Source organism: Cololabis saira, chromosome 12 (genome assembly GCF_033807715.1).
Source record: "Cololabis saira isolate AMF1-May2022 chromosome 12, fColSai1.1, whole genome shotgun sequence".
NCBI lineage: Eukaryota > Metazoa > Chordata > Actinopteri > Beloniformes > Belonidae > Cololabis > Cololabis saira.
In genome coordinates this window covers 18,032,686-18,054,139 of record NC_084598.1, presented here as the reverse complement: position 1 = coordinate 18,054,139, position 21,454 = coordinate 18,032,686, and the positions used below count along the sequence as shown (strand labels likewise).

The 21,454-nt window shown below is 40.1% G+C and overlaps 1 protein-coding gene across 1 annotated transcript; it reads left to right on the top strand.

The window, feature by feature from the left end:
• The first annotated feature begins 807 nt into the window (after positions 1-807).
• LOC133456999 (transcription initiation factor TFIID subunit 4-like) lies at positions 808-20,547 on the top strand. The gene is made up of 15 exons (XM_061735794.1): positions 808-1,228; positions 3,328-3,470; positions 5,201-5,320; positions 7,609-7,749; positions 7,853-7,975; positions 8,106-8,195; positions 9,244-9,471; positions 9,598-9,748; positions 10,073-10,187; positions 10,580-10,749; positions 10,872-11,002; positions 11,096-11,221; positions 17,985-18,041; positions 18,128-18,247; positions 18,374-20,547. The coding sequence occupies exons 1-15, from the start codon at positions 937-939 to the stop codon at positions 18,530-18,532; spliced, it is 2,166 nt and encodes a 721-aa protein (XP_061591778.1). The 5' UTR covers positions 808-936; the 3' UTR covers positions 18,533-20,547.
• The last annotated feature ends 907 nt before the right edge of the window (positions 20,548-21,454 follow it).

Below are 21,454 nucleotides of genomic sequence, written 5' to 3'. Positions count from 1 at the left end.
TAAAATCCACCATCCCCCCTGATTTTTTTTACAACTTGAGTACTGGTGAAGTTATATTTGTTTGTATATTGTGTGAATGCTATTCACTTGCATAAATACTTCACTCTACTTTCATGAAGGAACAAGCATGAAGTTGCAAAGTAACTGTCAGTCTTGATTTTTTTTGTGGGTAGTTTACAAAATATTTAGTATTTTGCAGACACTGCTAAAGAAAAACGGCATATATACGCAGCCATTTTGAGTCTCTCGAGTGCCATGGTAAAGCCCAGTGCATACAAAATGCTTCGAACAGGTTTGGAAATTGGCAAGGGGCTTGTTGCAGAACACAAAAAAACTCTGGTGGAGCGTTTTCGTGAGTTCAGATCCCCATCAGACTCTTTCCACACGGATCTGAATCGCTGCGCGGCCGCACACACACTGCAATCGTCAACCATTTGTCCCAGGCTTTATTTCCCCAGGGCTAGCCAATCAGAAGACTCGGTTGGGGTTGCGTCACGGAAGATCCATCCAATCAGCGCATGCGTTTCACGAGCGGAGAGTAGCCAGGCAAAGATGGCGGCGGGCTCCGATTTGCTGCTGGACGGTGTTTTCCTGAGCAAAGAGGAGGAGGACGGAAAAGTAGTGAGTGATCTAGTTGGGTCTCGGGACTCCGAGCCGAGAGGAGCAACTCACGTTCACTCAAACTAATCCCGGCTAACTTGGTTTCACATGTCAGTCCCTGGAGGCGGAGGACCGCCTGACGAGACCGCTGCGCCTCCTTTGCTCACAGGAGCCGGACCGGCTCCTGCGAGCAAAGGAGGCGCAGCGGTCTCGTCCGCAACACCCAGCAGTGCTATTATTACTACTTTGAACCCACAAAATGTTGTGGCCCCTTCTGTAATTTCGTCTCAGTTTTCTGTGAAAACTGTGCCCACAGTCACGCTCGTTAGGGCGCCTATGCAAACTTCCACTTCCATCAGTTCTCACGGCGCATGCGCAGCGCTGTCGCCCGGTCCTGCTGTCAACAAAGCAGACTCCACTAAAACTCAGACTGCTGCCCAAGTCGTGTCTTCAGCTGCTGCGACGACCACCATGAGGAGTCCTGCTATTTTGCAAAACTTGAGGACTTCTGTACCAGCAACAACCTCTCCTGGTGGAGTGAGAACCATCGCTCCGCAGATGTTGGCTGCTCGACTCACTCAGCCTCAGCAACACGCCACAAACATCCAAAACATTCAACTCCCCCCAGGTAAATGCAGCTTTAAAGAGCATCCTGGAGTTCTCTACACTGATACAAATATTGTGCTTGATCTACTAAAAAAAAAAAACACACAAGTCAACTTTTTGCATGAGGTGATTGATTGATTGATTGAAGAATTTATTAGAAGAATTGCATAGGATCAGGTACAGTTTCATGACAGTACAGATTCGCTGATACAAAGTCAACTAAAAGGCATTATTCCAAGAAAGCATTACACTTGTTTACATTGGAGACCTTTTTTTAACTTTAAGGTTATTATGTAGATTTATATTAGATGTAGATCAAGAAAGACTAGTCTTTGTATAAACTACTTAATTTTTGTGTATGTAAATAATACATTTTGCAAGTACAGTCAACTTAATTGTGTTAACTTTACTTTATTTATCAAAATTAAGTTGACTTTACTTGCAAAAATTAAGTCGATTTTACTTTGCAAATGAATTTTGTACATACTAAAAATGAAGTCGTTTATACAAAGATTAGTCTTTCTTGATCTACATAAAAATCTCATGCGAAAAAGTTGCCTTAATTTTTTTAAAGTAGATCAAGAAAGATATTTTTTACTGTGGTGTTCTACTTAAACAAATAAAGCATGTTTCATCTAAACGTTGGTCAATCTGCCCAATAGACAGGGGTGCACACGAAGGCTAGTCTACTGCATGTTTTAGATGTTTCCCTGTCTTCAACACACCTGATTCTAATCACTGGTCGTCATCAACATGTCATCAAGGTTTACACAACTCTGTTGGTGACACAGCCTTGTCTATCAGGGTTGTGTTGAGGCAGGGAAAAATCTAAAACGTGCAGTAGACTCGAGTACCGGCATGTGTGCACCCCTGCCAATAAATTGTTAAAGGAAAAGTAAATACAACAAGATCATTGCTTGTTGTTTGTGTGTAAATCAAAAGATTGCCTGGGATTACATAAATACTGCCTGTTAAGGAAAAATGCACAATGTCTTGTTTTTTGAACAAATGCAGATTAAGTTCAAAACTAGATGTTTTCATGTAAGGCAACAAACTTCATTTTTAATTGTTAATATCACAGATTTAAATATGCTATATTTACATGCGTTTAGATTTATTTTTTTCAGTGTATAGACGTGACGCTGTTTCTCTTTACTGTGCTATACTTTGTAGAAAGTTGGTTATATCAGACACAAATACACATTTGTTTCAACTTGCAGCTGCTCCTTCTAGATAAGGCTTTCAGACACTGCTAAGCTCAAAGGACATCTCATTGATTATTATTTAAAGCTGAAAACAACAGATTAGAGGTGTACAAGGTTCTAACTACTGAACAACTACTTAAGAACCTGGAGGACAGTCACCCAGTTAGTTCCAGCTGGAGCGTTTTGTTGCACTTTATTGATTGTCTTTTATTTGCTGGTCTGAGACAATTGCATTCTGTTCTGTCAAAAACTCAAATATCTATTGTATGTGTTTTAGGCAGTTTGGAGATGCTCTGTTTATCCAAGATTTTTCCACATTTTTACCCTCAGGATATTCAAAGTATTTATCCAGGTTCCGTCTGAAAATTTACTGAGTAGTATAGATGTACTTATTCTCACATAATGTACTTAATGTTAAGGGTACGAGTCTCAACAATTAGTTATGAAATAACATTTATGTAACAACACACAGTCTACAAATGTATTCACGCCTGGGAAAATGTCAACTTCCATTCATTAATTCTTCCATCAAGCCTTTCTGTAACGTATTTTTTTGTTCAAGGTTAGAACTCACTGGAGTCCAGACACTCATTTCATAAGCAGTCATCTGCTTGATAGGCTGATTGTAGAAGTCTGTTCCAGTTTTAGTTACACGCTTGCCTTTAATTGAACTTTAGTGGTAAGAAAAAGCTTTACTTTTGACAGTTGTGAAATGAGAATGTTTCTGTGATATTGCATTACATGGTGAGTTGTGACTTCAAATATTTTTGGTTAATTTGTGGCCCACTTTGGTCCGGTTGGATGAAAAGATTAGTCTCAAAGTCAATAGTGATGCAGGAGTGTATTTTCGTTGTTGGGACAATGTAAAAATTTTGACTTTTGATACTTTAACCCCGTAAGAATTTTCCTTTTGCAGGCATGGTGTTGGTCCGCAGTGAGAGTGGGCAGTTGCTGATGATTCACCAGCATACCTTGGCTCAGATGCAGTCACAAAGTGCCATGACACCACGACCTACGGCTCCCACCAGCACTCCACCTGTGCAGATCACATCTCTACAGGTACAAGCACAGCATATAATCTCTGGCACACTCAAAAATGTCAGCCTTTCTTGTTGCACAGTGATACATCAATTCACCAATCTGAGTTCCAGTATTAGATAACTTAGCAGCAAGATGTAACTCAGAAAAAAAGATAAGTTTGTGTGTCAAAGGGGACAAAAATTAACAACATAATATTTTGTTGGAGAACCTTTGGCTTTGGTACAGCATGCATTCCCTGTGGCATCGTTCTGATGAGCGTCTGCAATGTCACAATATTTATTTCCATCTAGAGTTGCATTAATTGTTTGCCAAGATCTTGTATTGATGATGAGAGAGTTGGACCGCTCCACAAAGTCTTGTCCAGCACATCCCAAAGATTAAGGTCTGGACTCTGTGGTGCCCAATCCATGTGTGAATATTATGTTTCATGCCCCTTGAACCACTCTTTAATAGTTTTTGATCCCGATGAATCCTGGCATTGTCAACTTGGAATATGCCTGTGCCATCAGGAAGAAAAAAAGTCCATTGATGGAATGCTGACCTCATTCTTTGGGCACATACGGTTACTGAACCTTCCTTTTTCCTTTTTTCGACTTGCAGTGCATAGAACATATACAGGCATATTAAAATGATATGATATGTATTTTCATATAGAGGGATAAATATGTAGACTTTAAACTTAACCCCCCCCCCCCCCCCCCCCCAAAAAAAAAATAAAAAAAAATAATTAAATGATCGGCTGAGTGGGCGCTGGTGCATCCGCAATGTGGAGAATGAGAAATGTGTATTTTGGGGTGTAGCATAACGATAACATCTTTGACAGCAAAGATTTCACTGTCAGCTGTGCTCATATCAGTTGCTGTAAAACTGATTTTAAAATAAAATGCACAATCAGTCACAAAATTACTTGCACCTTGATTTTGGAGGTAGATAACTTTTTATTGTATTATTGTGGTTTGAGAAAAGAATATGCTAATTTTATTCTGATTTCAGCCAAACCCAGAATTAGAGTAATTATTCACTGGGATAACTAAAGACCACAAAGTTGTGTAATGTTAAAATAAGTGAATGAATAAAACACATGCACCCACACACAGACTTGCTATAAAACCCCATGTTAAAACATCTTGTAAAAAAAGAGTTATTGTACATGTGTGAACTGATGTGCATGATGTTGGTTACTTGCACATATTTGAAGGCACTGGTATCACTATGATGGTTAACATGCCCCGAGACCTAATGTTGTTTTATAAAATGTCATTAACTTCCTATTCTTAAAGAGCATGAACCAATCAAAAGCAACTTGACATACGTGAAAGAACGTAACATTATACTGTATTACAGAAAATTAAAATTATGTCACTTTTAGTGTAAAGTGGTACAGAGAAACCTTAACTGATACAATTAATGGTGCAGCATAAGTTAACTATATTTTGGCTGTTGGTTTTACACATACTCTGCCTGTTTTCATTTTAAAAACAAAATCATTAATGAAATTAGTCTGCCGGTTTCATTGAGATAGTGTGCAGTGAGATTTGACTCCAAGCCTATACAAACAAATTAAATTAAAAACCTGCTAAATTAATCATGGGAGTGGAAAAATAAATTATTCTTTTTTATCCCCAAAGTTGTGGAAAGCACATTAATGTGAAATTATGCAACATTAAGTAGCAAATAATCATTTGTAGAAACATTGCCTCCTTTACATTCAATAGTTTTCACCTTTCCTATCCACATCTGTTCTGCAGACTCCAGCTGCATCAGTGTTGGCTCGCCCAGTTACGCCCACCACCATTATTAAACAAGGCTCCCCGGTCCAGACCACAGGCACAGCCACCACCACACTGCAGAGGCCCCCTGTGCTGCAGGTAACTACACCACACAGTCTATACATAAAAATGTTTAATCCCAAATGCCATTAAAAGCTGTAAGATTGACTTCTACTTACAAGAAATGGTTTAGAAAGACTGTGCCATTGGCTAGTAACATGTTACACTTACAAAACTCTACAACTTAAAACACTGCATTATTATGATATAGCACCATCACTACTACTTCTGTAACGCCTCCTACAAATCACAAACTACAGAAGACAAATTCAGATGCAGACAAATTTAAAATGAGCAGCGCATATTGTTAGGAGTGAATAGTTTTACCAAAAAGTGCTTCTTAAGCAGGCACAGTTTCATCAGTCACCTGGAAGTGGTTCATGTTTGCAAAATCCACAATTGTTGAAACTGCCTTCCACTGTGAAGTTTGTCATCTGGCAGCTAAAGCTCGCAGAAAACCTAATTTATTCCAGCATTTTAAACAAGTGGGTTGTTGCAAGATGCACAAGGCGGCACCACCATAAAACACCCAGGTAGCACTAGCAGAATAATTTTCCTGTTTAAGAAGAGTGGAAAGATATTACAAATGTGGTGGCATTTCACACTATAAAACATATAGGCTCAATTACAGGCAGAAAAGCCTAGGTTTATCTGCATGCTGAATACAATTGACCCCACACACGCTTTTATTTTATTATTTATTTTAGAACAAATAATGTTAATATTGCTGTGCACTTTATTTATTCCATTAGTAAAAGTCAGTTTTTGTTAATTATTTTTATCGTCAAAAAAATAAATAAATAGATAAGAATAAGAACTTGAAGAATTAATTTGTCTTCTGTAGCTTGTGATTTTTTTTTTCTTTGAGAAAATAAATACATTTTAAAATTGTTTAAAAAAAAAAAAAAAATTATTTATTTTAATTCATTTAATTAGTTCGTATCGCCCAGGCCTAGCCTAAAGATATTTTAGTCTTGCGTCGTTTGTTGGAGGTTAAGGAAATGTACCTGCAACCCAAATTTCTTTACCTGCTGTTGCTCTGACAGCACACAACTACTTCTGGTCTGTGTTGCAGCTGATCTGAATACGACTGTTGTTGAATTGCTTTGTGGTGAAGTCAATGCACAGTGTTGTCCTTTTTATAGTTTTCATTTTATGAAGCACCCTTCAGCTCTACAGGTTTCAGAAAAGCCCCCCTTCCTTATTAGTTTGTTCAGTTTTGTTTAGTCTTCAGCTTTGATGCTGCTCCCCTAACAGATGACTGCAGATGAGATTACACTCCTTACCTTGGAGTTGTAGAAATATGCAACATCTTGCTGCACACACTGATCAGTGTTTTCTCCAATCTGGTCTGTTGACCAGATAAACAGTGAAGTATTTTACTCCACCATCACCTCTTATCCATGGTAGACATAGTGTTTGACTTATTCCCAGTCCTCCTAAAATCTGCAGTCCTCTCCTTTGTCTGGTTCACATTCAAGATGTGATGATTATTCAAACACCATCCCTCAAAATGGCCCACCTGTTCTCAGCCTCCTGTCTTCTGGAGTTTAACACATAGTAGTACATGCTGAATCATGTTAAATGCACTGGATAATTTGAACAACATAATCATCGCATTCCTACCTGCCTTGTCCAGGTGACAGTGGGTGACCTGATGAGCCACAAAACGTTTTGGTGTAGATGGTATTGCATGAATCCTTTGGGGATTCCATATCATCTTGAACTTCCTTCAGACTATTGTGGCTTTCCAATCATTATATTCTGATAAAATGCTGTTCTGGTATTCCAAATAAGTTTACACAAATTAAGAGTCTGCTCTTGCAGCATTTAAAGTGCAGAATTTGAGTGTTTACTTCCCCCCATGACTTCAGCACCCACACCCTGAGTGGGGTTGGTGGAAAGGGCCTTTCTGTGTGGAGTTTGCATGTTCTCCCCGTGTTCCCTTGGGTAGCTAATGTGAGCTACCCTCACAAAAACATGCAGCAGTTCTGGGCTATACATGCCCCCTCTGGCCAGCCGGGGCACCAGATGGGGTGGAGAGGATCTGGCCGGATAATGCAATCCTTCCGGCTTGCATTAGTGAAATCTCGGGGCAAAGTTAGTCAATCATTCTGGTTCATTTTAATAACATTCTCCCTGAATTTTAAGTCTGGAAAAGAATGCACCAAGTGCAAAGATGAAGTAGATCTAAGCTGTAGATATTTTTAAACTTGTAAAGCAGTTGTTAATTAAATTAATTAAAAGTTGACCGGGGTGTGACCCAGAACCACCATTACTTTGTTATTTCATGCAACTCATGATTGTATATTCACTGTGTCATATAGAATACCATCATGCTGGGAGGAAATGCCGCTGCTACCGGACAGCCACTAGGAACACCCATTGCAGTTCAGCCTGCTGGAGCAGTCACGCAGAAGATGGGGCCTGTGGTGACCACGAAAACACCTCCAACACCTGTCTCAGCTGTAAGATAAACCTCTGGCCTTCAATGATTTTTCTTTCTAATCTGTCAAAAATGAAATGTTTAACTACACAAAGAATGGAGTTAAGATTATTTTATGCTTCCAGGAAACACTGGACAATGTGAAAAAGTGTCGAAACTTTCTGTCCACACTCATCAAGCTAGCATCCAATGAAACACAGTCATCAGAAACCACAGCCAGCGTTAAAGAGCTGGTCAAGAAGCTGCTGGTACCTTTCTTTCATACTATCTTTCTAATCTCTCTCATCTCAACTTTATACCTGATCTGTCTTTTTACCTTGTCTCGACATTTTTTTTAATTCATTCACTGATTTTTATTCTTTTTTTCTTTTGTAACAGGAAGCAAAGATAGAGCCTGAGGATTTCACCAGCAGGTTGTACCAGGAACTTAACTCTTCACCTCAGCCGTACCTTGTACCATTTCTTAAGGTAAAACTTCTGAAATGCCAGGAGATTAAGTTGTATTTGAAACTATGGAAAAATAGCACATTTAACCAGTTTACAGAGAAAAATGACCTACATACACTCCCTTCAGCAAATATAGAGTACATTCATTACAATTTTTATAATAATAATAGTAACAATAATAATATATTTGATGTACAGGCACTTTTCAAGGTATCCAAGGCTACCAAGGTTACCCAACGTTTATGTACTTTAACTTGATTATCTACTTTTGGACTCCTTACTACGCCAACACTTTTTAATCCACCACTTTCATATTTCAAAACAAAATGTATTTTTGTTGCTAGCCAGTGTTTTAGGATCAGTTAACGCATCATGGCACGGTATGTGTACACTCTCGGTGAGTGCTATTCATGTAACTCGTAAGCTAAAATTAAGCCATGGGTTGTCTATGAACAAAATGATTGGCAACAGATTTAATCCAAAACTGTAAATTACATCAAGACCATGTCCAATGTTACGAGGCTAAGAGGCTACAGGTAAAGCTGGTGGAGCACATAGCCAGCCGCCTCTGCTAACTTTCACTGTAAAACTAAAGTTTCTCAATACTTTGACAGTCAACTTTAGCAATTATTTGCCCATCAACTAACATATCTCTTTTTGTAATATCCAAAATACAAAAAGAATACCATAATGCTAGGAGGAAATTAATTGAAATTAATTGATTTCACAATCAACTACCGCAGAACTTTGGGCATAGTGTTGTTCCAGTCTGTTGCTGCTCTCTGCTTCACACACACAGACTATTTGTTGTGTGTGTGCGCTGATAGCATTTTTATAATATAATATAATAATATTTCATTGCTCCTTATCATCAATGCCAGGTCATTTAAGAGTTGTGAGGAGATTAAGCAGTGTCACAGAGTGGCAAAATGTTCTGGTATGCCTGAAATGCAAAATTAATTCAGTTGACCAGAACAAACAAAACCATGATTTAGAGTTTATACTGTCTGCAAATAGATACGTTTTCTGCTGCTGCTTCTACTTCTGCTTCTTTCCTGTATTTCTGTAGAGAAGTCTCCCAGCACTGCGCCAGATGACCCCAGACCCTGATGCCTTCATCCAGCAAAGCCTGTTGCCTTCATCAAGTGCTCAGCCTGCCGCAGCAGCATCCACAGCTCTCACTGCTGTGGTGCTGCGCCCTCCGCTCTCCACCGCTGTTAACACAGCCACAAGCACTGCCTCAAGCAAAGCCACGGTTATCACCCTCACTCAGACGCCCCACAATAAACCTGGAATGGTAAACTTTTTTCTTCTGGGAACTCTGCATAACGTGATTGGAATATAAATCAATATGCTATGTTTCCAATATAAATCTTGTTTGTGCTTTTATTGGATCTCTGACTCTTTGTCTCTGTGTGTGCAGATTGTGCCCCAGCACCAGGGCACCGTGGTGAGACAACAGGTCACTCTGGGCCCGGCTCCCATGGTAACCGTCAGAGATCAAACTCATAGCCGGATCATTGTGGGTCAGCCACAGGTGGTCAAACAGCTATCAGCAGGTTTAAGTTCAAAAGGTGCTTAAAGTTCTGAAATTAACAACAATAAGCAATAAACTCTATGTAGAATCATGGTGTTGCTTTCAGTTTTGCCCTTGAAAGTCTGTGGGAAGTTTCACATTCTAAACAAATGCTATAAAATAACCAATTGTTACAACAAAACAGTTTGAATTTGCTTGCAGCCTCATTTTGTCATGAACACTGTAGAAGTGCTGCCACCCTGTGGCTGCTACTTGTTATTGTGAGCCTACAGTTTTTCAGACACGGCTTAATTTATTTGGATAAAGTTATAGAATAGTCCATGTAAGTGACAAAAAATCTGAACTTCCGCACTTCTTCTAGTTTCAGCGGTGAAGATGTTGGCTCCAGGGGTGAGAGGTGTTCAAGTTCTCAGTCAGACCTCCACTGCTGATGCTCAGAAGAGCAGGCTGAAGGAAGCTGGAAGCGGAACTTTCAAGTTTGTGGCACACTTAAGTTCATCAGTATTAGTTAAATACTGCTCTCCATGACATCTGCATTCCAGGAAAGTCAAAGGTCCTTAGGCCCATATATGTGGAATCTTCCTTTCAATAAACGTTTTATTCATTATAAGCATTTATTTGATTGCATATTCTCAGATTCTTTTGATGGCAGATTATGAATGACCCTGTTTTAAAATAATGCCATCATGCAAACTTTGTTTGGGTTTGTGCAGTTTCTTGAATCTTAAAATGTTCTTACACTAATGGGACATGGCAGCAGCTAAATTAAACTAGTTTGTTCTGTAAGAGCATGTACTCAACGAAAACTAATGTAAGCTGAAATAATCTTTGCGTCAACTGTAACTCTTTCCTTTTTAATTCCATACAGGGATGATGATGATATCAATGATGTGGCCTCAATGGCAGGTGTCAACTTATCAGAGGAGAGTGCCCGTATCTTGGCAACCAATTCTGAGCTTGTTGGGATTGTAACGCGTTCCTGTAAGGACGAAACCTTCCTCTCCACCTCCCCACTCACCCGGCTAACTCTGGATATTGGTGAGACTTAGTTTAGCTTAGTTGTGGAGTACGTAACGGATCTTTTTCTATATTTTGATCAAATAAAGCTGTCTCTCTTTTGCTTACTCTCCATACGTTGTTGCTCACTTTTCTTGTTACAGGTAAGAAGTTTGGTGTCGGCGAGTTAGGCACAGATGTGATCAGCTACATTTCACATGCTACTCAACAACGGTTGCAGAACCTCTTGGAAAAGGTGTCGCATGTGGCACAGCAGAAGAATGTAACTTTCAAGGTGATAATGGAGTACAGCGACTTTGAGTATCAGCTGGATTAGTTATCTATCCTTCTTTGATGGCTCAATTTTTCTGCTGCATGCTACCTTCAGGACGATGAGCGGCATGAGCAGGTCAGCAATGTTCGATCCCAGTTCAAGTTCCTCGAGCAGCTGGACCAGATGGAGAAGCAAAGAAAAGAGGAGCAGGAGAGAGAGATCCTCTTGAAAGCTGCCAAGGTAACAAGACCGTTTCAGCTCAAACCTTTTTTCCGTTTAGATTGTGCTAGTGTGTGTTCCCTCCGGGTACTCCGGCTGCCTCCCACAGCCCATAAACATGCGTGCTAGGTTGATTGACGATTCTAAATTGCCCATAGGTGTCGGTGTGAGCGTGTATTGTTTGTCTCTATGTGAGGCCCTGTGATGGACCGGAGACCTGTCCAGGGTGAACCCCCCGCTCTCACCTGTAATGAGCTGGGATAAGCTCCAGCAGAGCCCTGTGACCCTGTACAGGATGAAGCAGGTGAAGAAAATGCAGTTTTGTTTTTCTGGGGAAATGTATTTTTCTGTGACGTAGAGGCGCTAACTGGAGCCCTCGGTAAGTGCTGTTACCAGGTCAAAGGTAGAGCATGTAAAAGCTTTGCATTAACTTTATAAGAGGCTTCAAGAGGCAACTTAAACATGTTATGTTTCTACAAGGTTCTTGTCATTGTCGGATATTTTATTCAATAAGTCTTTTGTCAAGTACAGTTAATCGAAGAGGAAGTTTTGTTTTTTTTCTCTAAACTTTGACCCCCACTGCTGAGAAAGTACATCCAACTATTATATGTTCTCTTCATCTTGGGATTAAGTTTGTATCCAAGTCTGTTGCGTTTCAAGGCCAAAGGTGGTTTAATCTGTCCTAGGTCTATTTCAGTCTATTTCAAATGATTTACAAATAAAATTCCACATATTCTATTTGGGAGAATTAAAAAAACAGTTGGTAGATTCCCATAAAGAGCTCACAATAGTTTACATTTACACAATAAAATGTTTTTCTAAAACAAATGTAGGGGCCTTTCGGTTAATTGATTTTCTACATAAATTTGTCATTAAATGTGTTCTGAGTTTTATCTGTCATAATAAAAGACAAACACATTGTGCTTAACCTGCTAACGCACAAATATAATTTCTCATGTCTTCATTGAACTTACCCATTTATATAGCGTTTATTACAACACAAGTTGTCTCTAGGTGCTTTCCAGAGACCCAGAACATAGATAGATAGATGATAGATGATGACTTCATTCATCCCAAAGGGGACATTTTGTTGTCATAGTAGTCTGGTATAAATACAATAGAAAAATAGAATAAAAACAAAACTGAGGTAGAAAAGAAAGCACACTTGAAAAGAACACAAGATAAATAAATAAGTATGGTGCAAGATGACAGTCGGATTCAGTCCAGGTGTATGAATTCGGCTCTGACAGAGGTGGATGAGTCTTCAGCTTGTTCAGTGTTTTGTAGAGGGGGTGAAAGGGGCTGTCCATGATGGCCACCTCTCCTCAGCAGACTCTCCTGATGAGTTTGTTCAGTCTGTCGGCGTCCTTTGCCTTGATGCCACAGCAAAGAAGATGGAGCTCACCACAACAAACTGAGAACATCTGCAGCATCTTGTTGCAGACATGAAAGGACCTGAGCCTCCTCAGGAAGTGGAGACGGCCCAGGCTCTTCTTTTAGACGACCTCGGTGATAAGTGATAAGGGGAGGACTCACCCGCACGCTCTCCAGTTTGGCCTTCAGCAGTCTGGGCTGGATGGTGTTGAAGGCGCTCGAGAAGTCGAAGAACATGATGGGGACTGAAGTGTTGGGTCTGTCCAGGAGTCTTCTGAAGGAGGTAGATGATTGCATCATTAACCCCGACATGGGGTTGATATGCAAACTGTAGGGGGTCTTGCGATGGTTGTACCAGCGGTCTGAGGTGTGCCAGGACCAGCCTCTCCATAACCATCATGATGTGAGGGGTCAGTGCCACCGGCCTGTAATCCTCCAGTGCAGCAGGACGTTTCTTTTTGGGCACTGGGACCAGGCAGGGTGTCTTCCAGAGTACTGGCACTCTCTGAAGGTGTAGGCTCAGGTTGAAGAGGTGCTGGAGGACTCCGCAGAGCAGGCTGGAACACGCCTTAAACACTCCAGAACTGATGTGGACGGTCCAGCTGCTTTCCTCTGTCTGAGCCTCTCCAGTTCTCTCCTCCTCTGGCTGGATGTGATGTGTTCAGACTGGGGGGTGTGGCAGGTTCTGAGGTGGATGTCAGCAGTGGTTGGGGAGTGGAGGTGCTGGGGTGGTGCAGGAGGGGGTGGGGCGTGTGAAGATTTCCTGGGGGTGTGAGGTGTGAAAAGGTCTGTGGTGAATGTTGGCAGGGATGACGGTAGTGGTGTGAGGCTGGAGCTGGTGGAGGGAGGTGGGGGGGGGTTATTGTTTGAAGAGGCAGTAGAGGGTCCGCCGAGGATGGAGGGGTTGGAGTTGAACCTATTGAAGAACATGTTCAACCCGTTTGCACGTTGTTCGTCCCCCTCAGATACGCCCCCACCTCATCTGGAAGCCAGTGATTTCTCTCAACCCACTCCAGACGTCCCTGGTGTCGTTATCCTCCAGCTTGCAGTTCACTTTTCTTCTGTAATTATCCTTGCACTCCCTGATGCTGCTTTTGAGCTCTGCTTGTTCCCATCTGAGTTCGGCACGGTCCCCTGATCTAAAGGCCCTCTTCTTCTTGTTGAGAAGGTGCTTTAAGGTCGATGGTTACCCATGGTTTGTTGGGATAGCAGCGGACCTCTTTAGTGGGGATGGTGTTGTCGATGCAGAACCAATGTAGTCAGAGACACAGTCAGTCAGGCCATCGGTGTCGTAGCCATGTGACTCATACAGAGCATCCCAGTCTGTGGCCTCCAGCGCTCCCTGCAGTGTTTCCATGGCCTCAGGTGACCATTTCCTCACTGTCCTAACTGTAACTAGGTGCTGCTGAACCACACTAGGCCTGTGTTGAAAAAATCGATTCTCCGATTTTAAATCGATTCTCATATTAATTCCTAAAAATCGATTCATATGTCTAAAGATCGATTTAAAAAAAAAAAATAAAATAAAAAAAAATAATAATAATTTTTAACATTATTACATTATTATTACATTACAACTTTTGGTACTTTTTTGTTTATGCCCAAAAAAGGAATATTTTGCTGGACAGGAGAATAACTGGTGCCATGTTTTTGCCTTTTAAATATGTTTAAAGGTATGAAAACATTAAAGTTTTCAGTTATAATTGCATAAATTGTCTATATTTCTTTGCTTTATATACTGTCTTGGGGTTACATTTGCATAAATGTTAAAAACCAAATTCTCATAAATGGGGAAAAAATAAAAGCAATTTCTTTCGTCCTGTGTTTCCTCCCTGGATCTGTTTGATAATTCTGACCCACACGATGTTTCTGAAAGCAGTTCTATCAGCATTCTGGGACCTGATTGGTTCTTACAGCATCATTAGCTGCCAATACTTGCTGTTGAATCTCAATATAATACTAGTATTAATATGTTGCATAACTAGACAGTCATATAATTCATGCAACAGCTGAAAAAACAGTTTTATTAACAGTAACCCAAATCAATATTGGATCGAATCGGATCGTGATAATCGATTCTGAATCTTAAGAATCGGAATCGAATCGATTCTTGATATTTGAATCGATCCCCAGCCCTAAACCACACGCTTGTATGATGGTGGGAGCAGGACCAGGTTGTGGTCTGACGGGCCCAGTGGTGGCAGGCCAGGGCAGTGGAGCTGTACGCATCCTTAACATTTGCATACAGCAGGTCTAAGGTCTTATTTTCATGGGTGGTGCATGTAACAAACTGGCAGAAGGTTTGGGAGTGTGGATGAGAGGGAGACGTGGTTAAAATCATCTTTGATGATGATGAAGGCCCCGGGGTGTAGTTTCTGTAATCCTGCAGTCACAGTGTGGATGGCGTCACACGCTTCTTCTTTCCAGACGGAGGAATATAAACGGTGATGGCGATGACACTGGTAAACTCCCTCGGCAAATAGTCTGAATGTAGTCCGACTGCAACAAGCTCAATGTCCGGGCTGTATATCTGCTTTAACAGTAACATACCTGGGGTGACACCACCTGTTGTTCACGAGCACCGCCTCCTTTCTTCTTGCCGGTCGCGGTGGTGTCTCTGTCGGCTCAAACCGTCTGGAAGCCAGGAATGGTGATGTTAGAGTCCGGTATCTGATCGAGGAGCCACGTTTCTGTGAAACATATTATACTGGACTATCGGTACTCCTTCTGTGTCCAGTTCGTATACTTTATTAGCCAGTGACCTCACATTTCCAGTGATGACTGCAGGGATGTAGGGCTTAAACTTTATCTTCTTCATCCTACGTTTTAGTCCTGCTCTGCAGCCCCACCTCCTCTTTAGCTCCTTAGATATAGTGGGTCTCTCCAGAGCCGCCTGGGAGATTTGCGAGGCCCTGTGCGAAATGGCCGGGTGGAGCCCTCGCGAAATTTTTGGGTTTTTCGGGTCGGATTGAGTGTCTATATGTGCAATTTTAACTCTCCAATTAGCAAAATACTGGATACCTTCCCCTGCCTCATCATCATCTCTGGCCTCGACGCGGGGCCCCGCGGCTGCTTGAGACCCGGTCGGATCGGTGATTTTTTATAACAAATTTATCAAACGAGCCTTTCAGAGAGGCATTAAACTCTTCCATTTTCTTTAGTTTTTTTCTTTTTTCATCCCCTGATGTAAATTTCCTGAATCTGTCTCGTTCTCTCGACATTGTGTGACAGTTTGTTCCAACTCCACCTTCTCGATCAGAGCAGCTTGTGTCTGCGCTTGGTCTGACGCAGTTGTATTGAACAACAGACACGCATCATTGCACATATATTTATTGATATGCACAGACTAGTACACATTTAGGTCTGTAATGGAACGTGTCTGTTGATATTTATAAGGGAAAAAACGAAAAAAAAAAAAAATTGAAAAAAAAAAAAAACGGCCCATAGCGCGAGGCCCCTTGGGGCGCGAGGCCCCGTGCGGTCGCACGGTTCGCACACCCCTTGCGGCGGCCCTGGGTCTCTCCCCGCGCCAAGAGGCTCGGGTACCTCAGGGCCGTCAGCTGGTCGCGGGTGTAAACAATGCCAGCGGTGTTACAGGCAAGGCTCCCAGTGAACCGAAAAGACCCAAGTGCAATTAGCAGAAGTATGAAGTGATCAATTCTTTGAAAAAGCATCTCGCCGTAGTGAGTAGTAAGATACAGTGCAAAAATAAAGATAAAAAACAAACGACAAACGCAATAAAAATACAAAAAAACGTACAGAAATACCCGGGGCTACAACAGGCCGCTAGGACGGCGCCATAAATCATAGAAACATGACCCCTAGGAAAGTTATTAAAGAGACAAGTGCAGGTAAAAACTTCTAAAGTGGGAGAAAAAGAAAAAGCTCTCCTTTAAGAGCAAATAAACTGGACATGGCTCATAGGGGGGGACCCTCATGCCAAAGGCTAGCCAGGTAGAGGAATAAAAGACGAGAGAACAGAGATATGTACAGACAGACGGAGTTAAACACTGGGATGGACATAGTGGAACTGCAGGGCAGCATGCAGCTCCTGAAGCTCTGGCCTGCAAACATGCATAGAAGAGAAAAGGAGGGGCAGACCAGCACAACAAACTACAAGAACAATGGAGAACAATGATGCAATACTTCTAAAAAGGCTAATCGGCACCGCTCAGTGGATAATGTTGGTGTCCGCCTGCAGCGTAGGCCCATAGCAGCATATCTACAATGAAGCTATGTTTGAGACGAGCTGTTTCAGTCTTGTCCTGCAGCTATGGCTACTGGTCCACATCAGCAACACATCGGAGTTTACACTAACTATAGGCTTTACTAAACACTAACGTTTTTAAGTATGTTTAAAGGTGGAGGTGGTGTCAGCCTCATTAACCCAAAATGGAAGCTGGTTCCAAAGTAAAGTTTTTTTTGTTGTTTTTTTTCCTCTTTATCTTCTCCTTTCTCCACTAGCGCCATGAAGGTTTAATTGGTGATCTCAATAAATACGACAAATCATAATTGAGTGTGTGTTACTGGCTAAAGGACATTGTTTGTCTGTTGTCGTAACTTTTTTGGAGATCAGATGACATTTTATTTCAAATTGATGTAGAAAACCAGTTAATTCCATACATTTTACTAATGTAAATGTCATTTTGGTAAAAAAAATAACTTTGCTAATTGGGCAGACTTTATTTTATTTAATTTTTTTTTTAGTTTATGTCAGGAAACGTCTATAGTTAATCACTTACATTTAAACAATGTGTGCGGATTTGTATAAAGTGACAGATTGTAAAAAATACAATCTGTCCATTTATCAAGAAAGATATTAGATTTATAAGAAAGATAACCTAACACTTAAAAATAAGTGCTTTTACAACTCTGTACCGGCAGTGTTGTGCTTCACAGTCTTAAAATTTTGTTTCAAATTCATGTTAAAATGATTTCCAGTTTCTAGAATGCAATTATTTGTTCTCCAGCAGATACAATGAATTGCATTTTATTCACACCATAATGATTACTTGCATTATTTGTTGTAAGTATTATATTTGTTGTAAGTATTATATTTAAAGGATTAGAGTATTTTGTGTTTAAACTTTCATATGTTCTGTGAAGCACCCCTTTTGTGAAGATGTCTAGAACTTGATGAATGTTTCCCTGTCGTTTGATTTCTCCACCGCATTGTTTCATCATCGAACAGAAAAAGAAAAGTTAAAACAAGGTCAAAGGTTTATTGACACTGTTGTAATTGAGTTGAGAAGGTAGGTGAGTGATCTTGATCAATGTCATCGATACACATTTCTGCAGCTGCTGGCCAAGAAATATGCTAACTATAAATGAGAGAATGAATAAAAGAGTCATTGAAATAAATTGAACATATCCCTCTTGAAATATTAAAACGTCCTCCACATTTCTGCAGTCTCGGTCGCGGCAAGAAGACCCTGAACAACTCCGACTGAAACAGAAGGCCAAAGAGGTAAGTGTATGCTACAGGCGGTGGAGGCACAGTTCCCTTACGGAGAATGTGACGACGGTAACCTGCGTGTGTTGTGTGTTTTCCAGATGCAGCAGTTGGAGCTGGCTCAGATCAGGCAGAGAGAAGCAAACCTGACAGCTCTGGCAGCAATCGGCCCAAGGAAAAAACGGAAGATGGACTCTCCTGTCAGGGGTGCAAGTGCAGAGGTGACACTGCTTGTATAGAATTATAATAAATAATATATAGTATATATATTATAATATATATAATAAATAGATGTCGTTAAAAGACTAAGATTTATTTTTCCTTGTTTGCATCATTTGATCCTGCAGGGCTCAGGGTCAGAGCCTGCGGGCTCTAGTGGTTCAGGCTCCAGACAGTTTACACGGCAGCGCGTCACAAGAGTCAACCTCCGGGACCTGCTCTTCTGTCTGGAGAATGAAAAAGAGACCAGTCGCTCACAGCTGCTCTATAAGGGCTTCCTCAAATAGCACCTGGCCAAAAATGACTAGTCTCACTCAGTGGCATTAAGGAAAGAATAGTTGACTGTCACCTTGAACCCTTGGTAACTGCATTTTCCTTGATTTCCTGAATTATTAGACGTTTCACTGTGGGATGAGAAGGACTGAAACGCACATGAAATGTCAGCTTTTGAAAACTCCCTCAAGCACAGGCTTCTTTAGGCCTAGAGATATTGACTGTGACTTCAGCGTGCCTCCGTTTTCACCTCAGTTTGCTCTTCAGAGACCAGTTGCACCTGACCGCACTTGACTCGTGTATCGCCTCACACTCCGCACTAGAAAACATCTTCAAAGGAACGGAGCTTTTCAAATTCGAAAACCTTCTCAGCGCAATGAGATCTGTGTTCTAGCAGTTAGTCTCTTTGGAGTGATTACCAAACACTCTGTTTATGAAGTCCATGGAAAAGATTTTAATTTATCACACAAAATTGTAATATGTTTTATCAGTATCTATGGATTGTTTAAAGACTTGTTTTGTTATCTGTTGCCTTCATAACAAGTTAAGCCATATGCATTTGAATGTGTTATCTTTCACTTCTTTCCAGAGTTGTAGGATGAGGCCTTTATTGTTTTGTATTTTTGTTTCTCTTTTGATTGAATTTAAAAGAATTGATTATTTACAAGTAATGTGTTTTACTCTCACAGTGATTTATAGTGGGATTCCTCTGTCATTTGTCATTTTTATTCTGACTCTAGCACATTAACTACATAAACTAAAATACTGTTAATTTCTGTCAATCTTTTCTTAAGCTTACTATAAAAGAAGAGTATTTTCTGTCATATTCTCAGCAGCCAGTACTTATTCAGTGACATCATTGTAACATTTAACAACAACTTAGTCACAGTGAGCCGCCTTCTGAGGACAACTTTTGCTACTATAAGACTTTATTTTCAAAGTCAACATTTGTGTGAAGTGACACAAGTGCATTGTCTAGAATTTAGGATCCAAAGTATGGATTCAGATGTGTCTTATCAGCGTTACCTGCAGTTACCCATAAAATGTAGATTGTTATCATCAAAGTATGTAATGTCTATTTAGTAATGTTTGGCTAAAATACTTAATGGTCAGAATGTCAGAGAGATGGATTGCCTTCTCACCATTTTTTTTTTTACCGAGCCACCATGGTACCAGGAACCTCAAAGCAAGAAAGTCCCAGGTTTGAATCCCAGCAGGGGGCGTTGTGTGTGGAAGTTACATGTTTTACCCATGCTTTTGTGGGATTTCTCTGGCTATAACAGGCCACATGTTGGTCTAAACGTGGCCCTGTGATAGACTGGTGACCTTTCACCCAAACATAGATGCCAGCAGAACCCTGTGAACCCAAATAGGAGTAAGCAGGTGAACATAATGGCTGGATGGATATAAAAAGAAGAGTTAATCTACAGAAGAAGAAAAAAAACTATAGCTTGGAAATAAGAAGACTTTTCATAGCTTTCACAACAAAAACTGCTAAACCAATGTATTTTCTCCACACAAGTCAATCGGTGTTGCACGTCATTGTATTTTTTTATTTTTTTCCACGGTTTTTCAAAGAATGCTTATGGGCAAATTTTATTGCTGCAAATACTGTTTACTATTTGTAGATTTGTCATTTGAAGACTATAAATTACAAAAGTCAAATTTTTCATGTATATGTGACAAATGAGACAAAATATGTTTTCATGCCAATATCTTGTACATTTTGCACAGACATTTGTTTATATGTAAATATCTTTAAAAAAAACTGCTGTTTTATAAACAATTGAGAGTATTATCTCCATTAAAAAACAATCTAATAACCTTGTCTTAATGATCTTTATTTTTGTAGAACTGATGTTGAAGAGCTGCCATCATGATTCTTTGTCAACACAATAAACAATCTAATAACCTTGTCTTTATGATCTTTATTTTGGTAGAGCTGATGTTGAAGAGCTGCCATCATGATTTATGTCAACACGATAAACTGACAGAAGTTGCAAAGTACTTATTTTTGTCGGAAAAATAAAGAGCTGTAGCACTCTAATCAGCTTATGGACCAAAAATGTTTCTGTCATTTATTTTTCTTTCTACTGCTTTTAATTCTTTGTTTTTAGGATCTTAGTACTGACATTTTCTTGTTGAAGCAGCCGTGTATCAAAGAAAATATTTCCTCGAAGGTTTTAGGGTATAAAAATCAAGGAAAAAAATATGGCCTTAAATGTTTACACCATGTTACATATTAATGTAACAAATTAATTAAAGATGTGTGTTGTTCATTAGAAACTAACGGGGTAGATAACAGCCAGGATCAGTTAATCAGAAACACTTGATTAACTGATCATCAGAAAGTGTGTCTGTTCTCGGAATCAGAATCAACTTTATGTGCCAGGTTTGTGCAAAGAAATTAGGAATTTCATTTGGTAGGCTTTGTGTCTCATTCAAGATAAGAAATAGCCAATGCAATCAAATAGGTACACTATATACAGAGTATATACGAGATATAACCAATTTTTACAGTCATTAAGATGCGGCACAAATGTTCCAGCCTCTAAGAACGATGAAGGTTTAGCAGAGTTCAGCCTGAGGGAAGGAACTGTCTGTGATGGGTGGTTTAAGTGCAGTGCTCTGTGGCGTCTACCTAACAGGAGCAGGAAGGTTTGTGTGCAGGGTGTGGGAGGTCTGCAGAAATGGACTGACAACCTCTATAAAGCAGTGGTTTTGGCATTTTGCTGGTCTGGAGCATTCAGCTTTAACACCAATGCGAAAAGGTATCAGCAAAGATCTCAGAGCTCGTTGTGCGTTACCATATATATATTAATTAAATATATATATATATATATATATATATATATATATATATATATATATATATATATATATAGATATTAATAAAATAAATATATGTGATATATTTAAAAATATATCATATATAT

What these genes read in the sequence shown, in the direction of transcription:
- LOC133456999 (XM_061735794.1), top strand. Translation starts at nt 937, where the DNA reads ATGCAAACTTCCACTTCCATCAGTTCTCACGGCGCATGCGCAGCGCTG. An exon ending in ACCTTGTACCATTTCTTAAG is followed by an intron (nt 8,196 to 9,243) that starts GTAAAACTTCTG and finishes GTATTTCTGTAG; the next exon opens with AGAAGTCTCCCAGCACTGCG. An exon ending in TCAGGGGTGCAAGTGCAGAG is followed by an intron (nt 18,248 to 18,373) that starts GTGACACTGCTT and finishes TTGATCCTGCAG; the next exon opens with GGCTCAGGGTCAGAGCCTGC.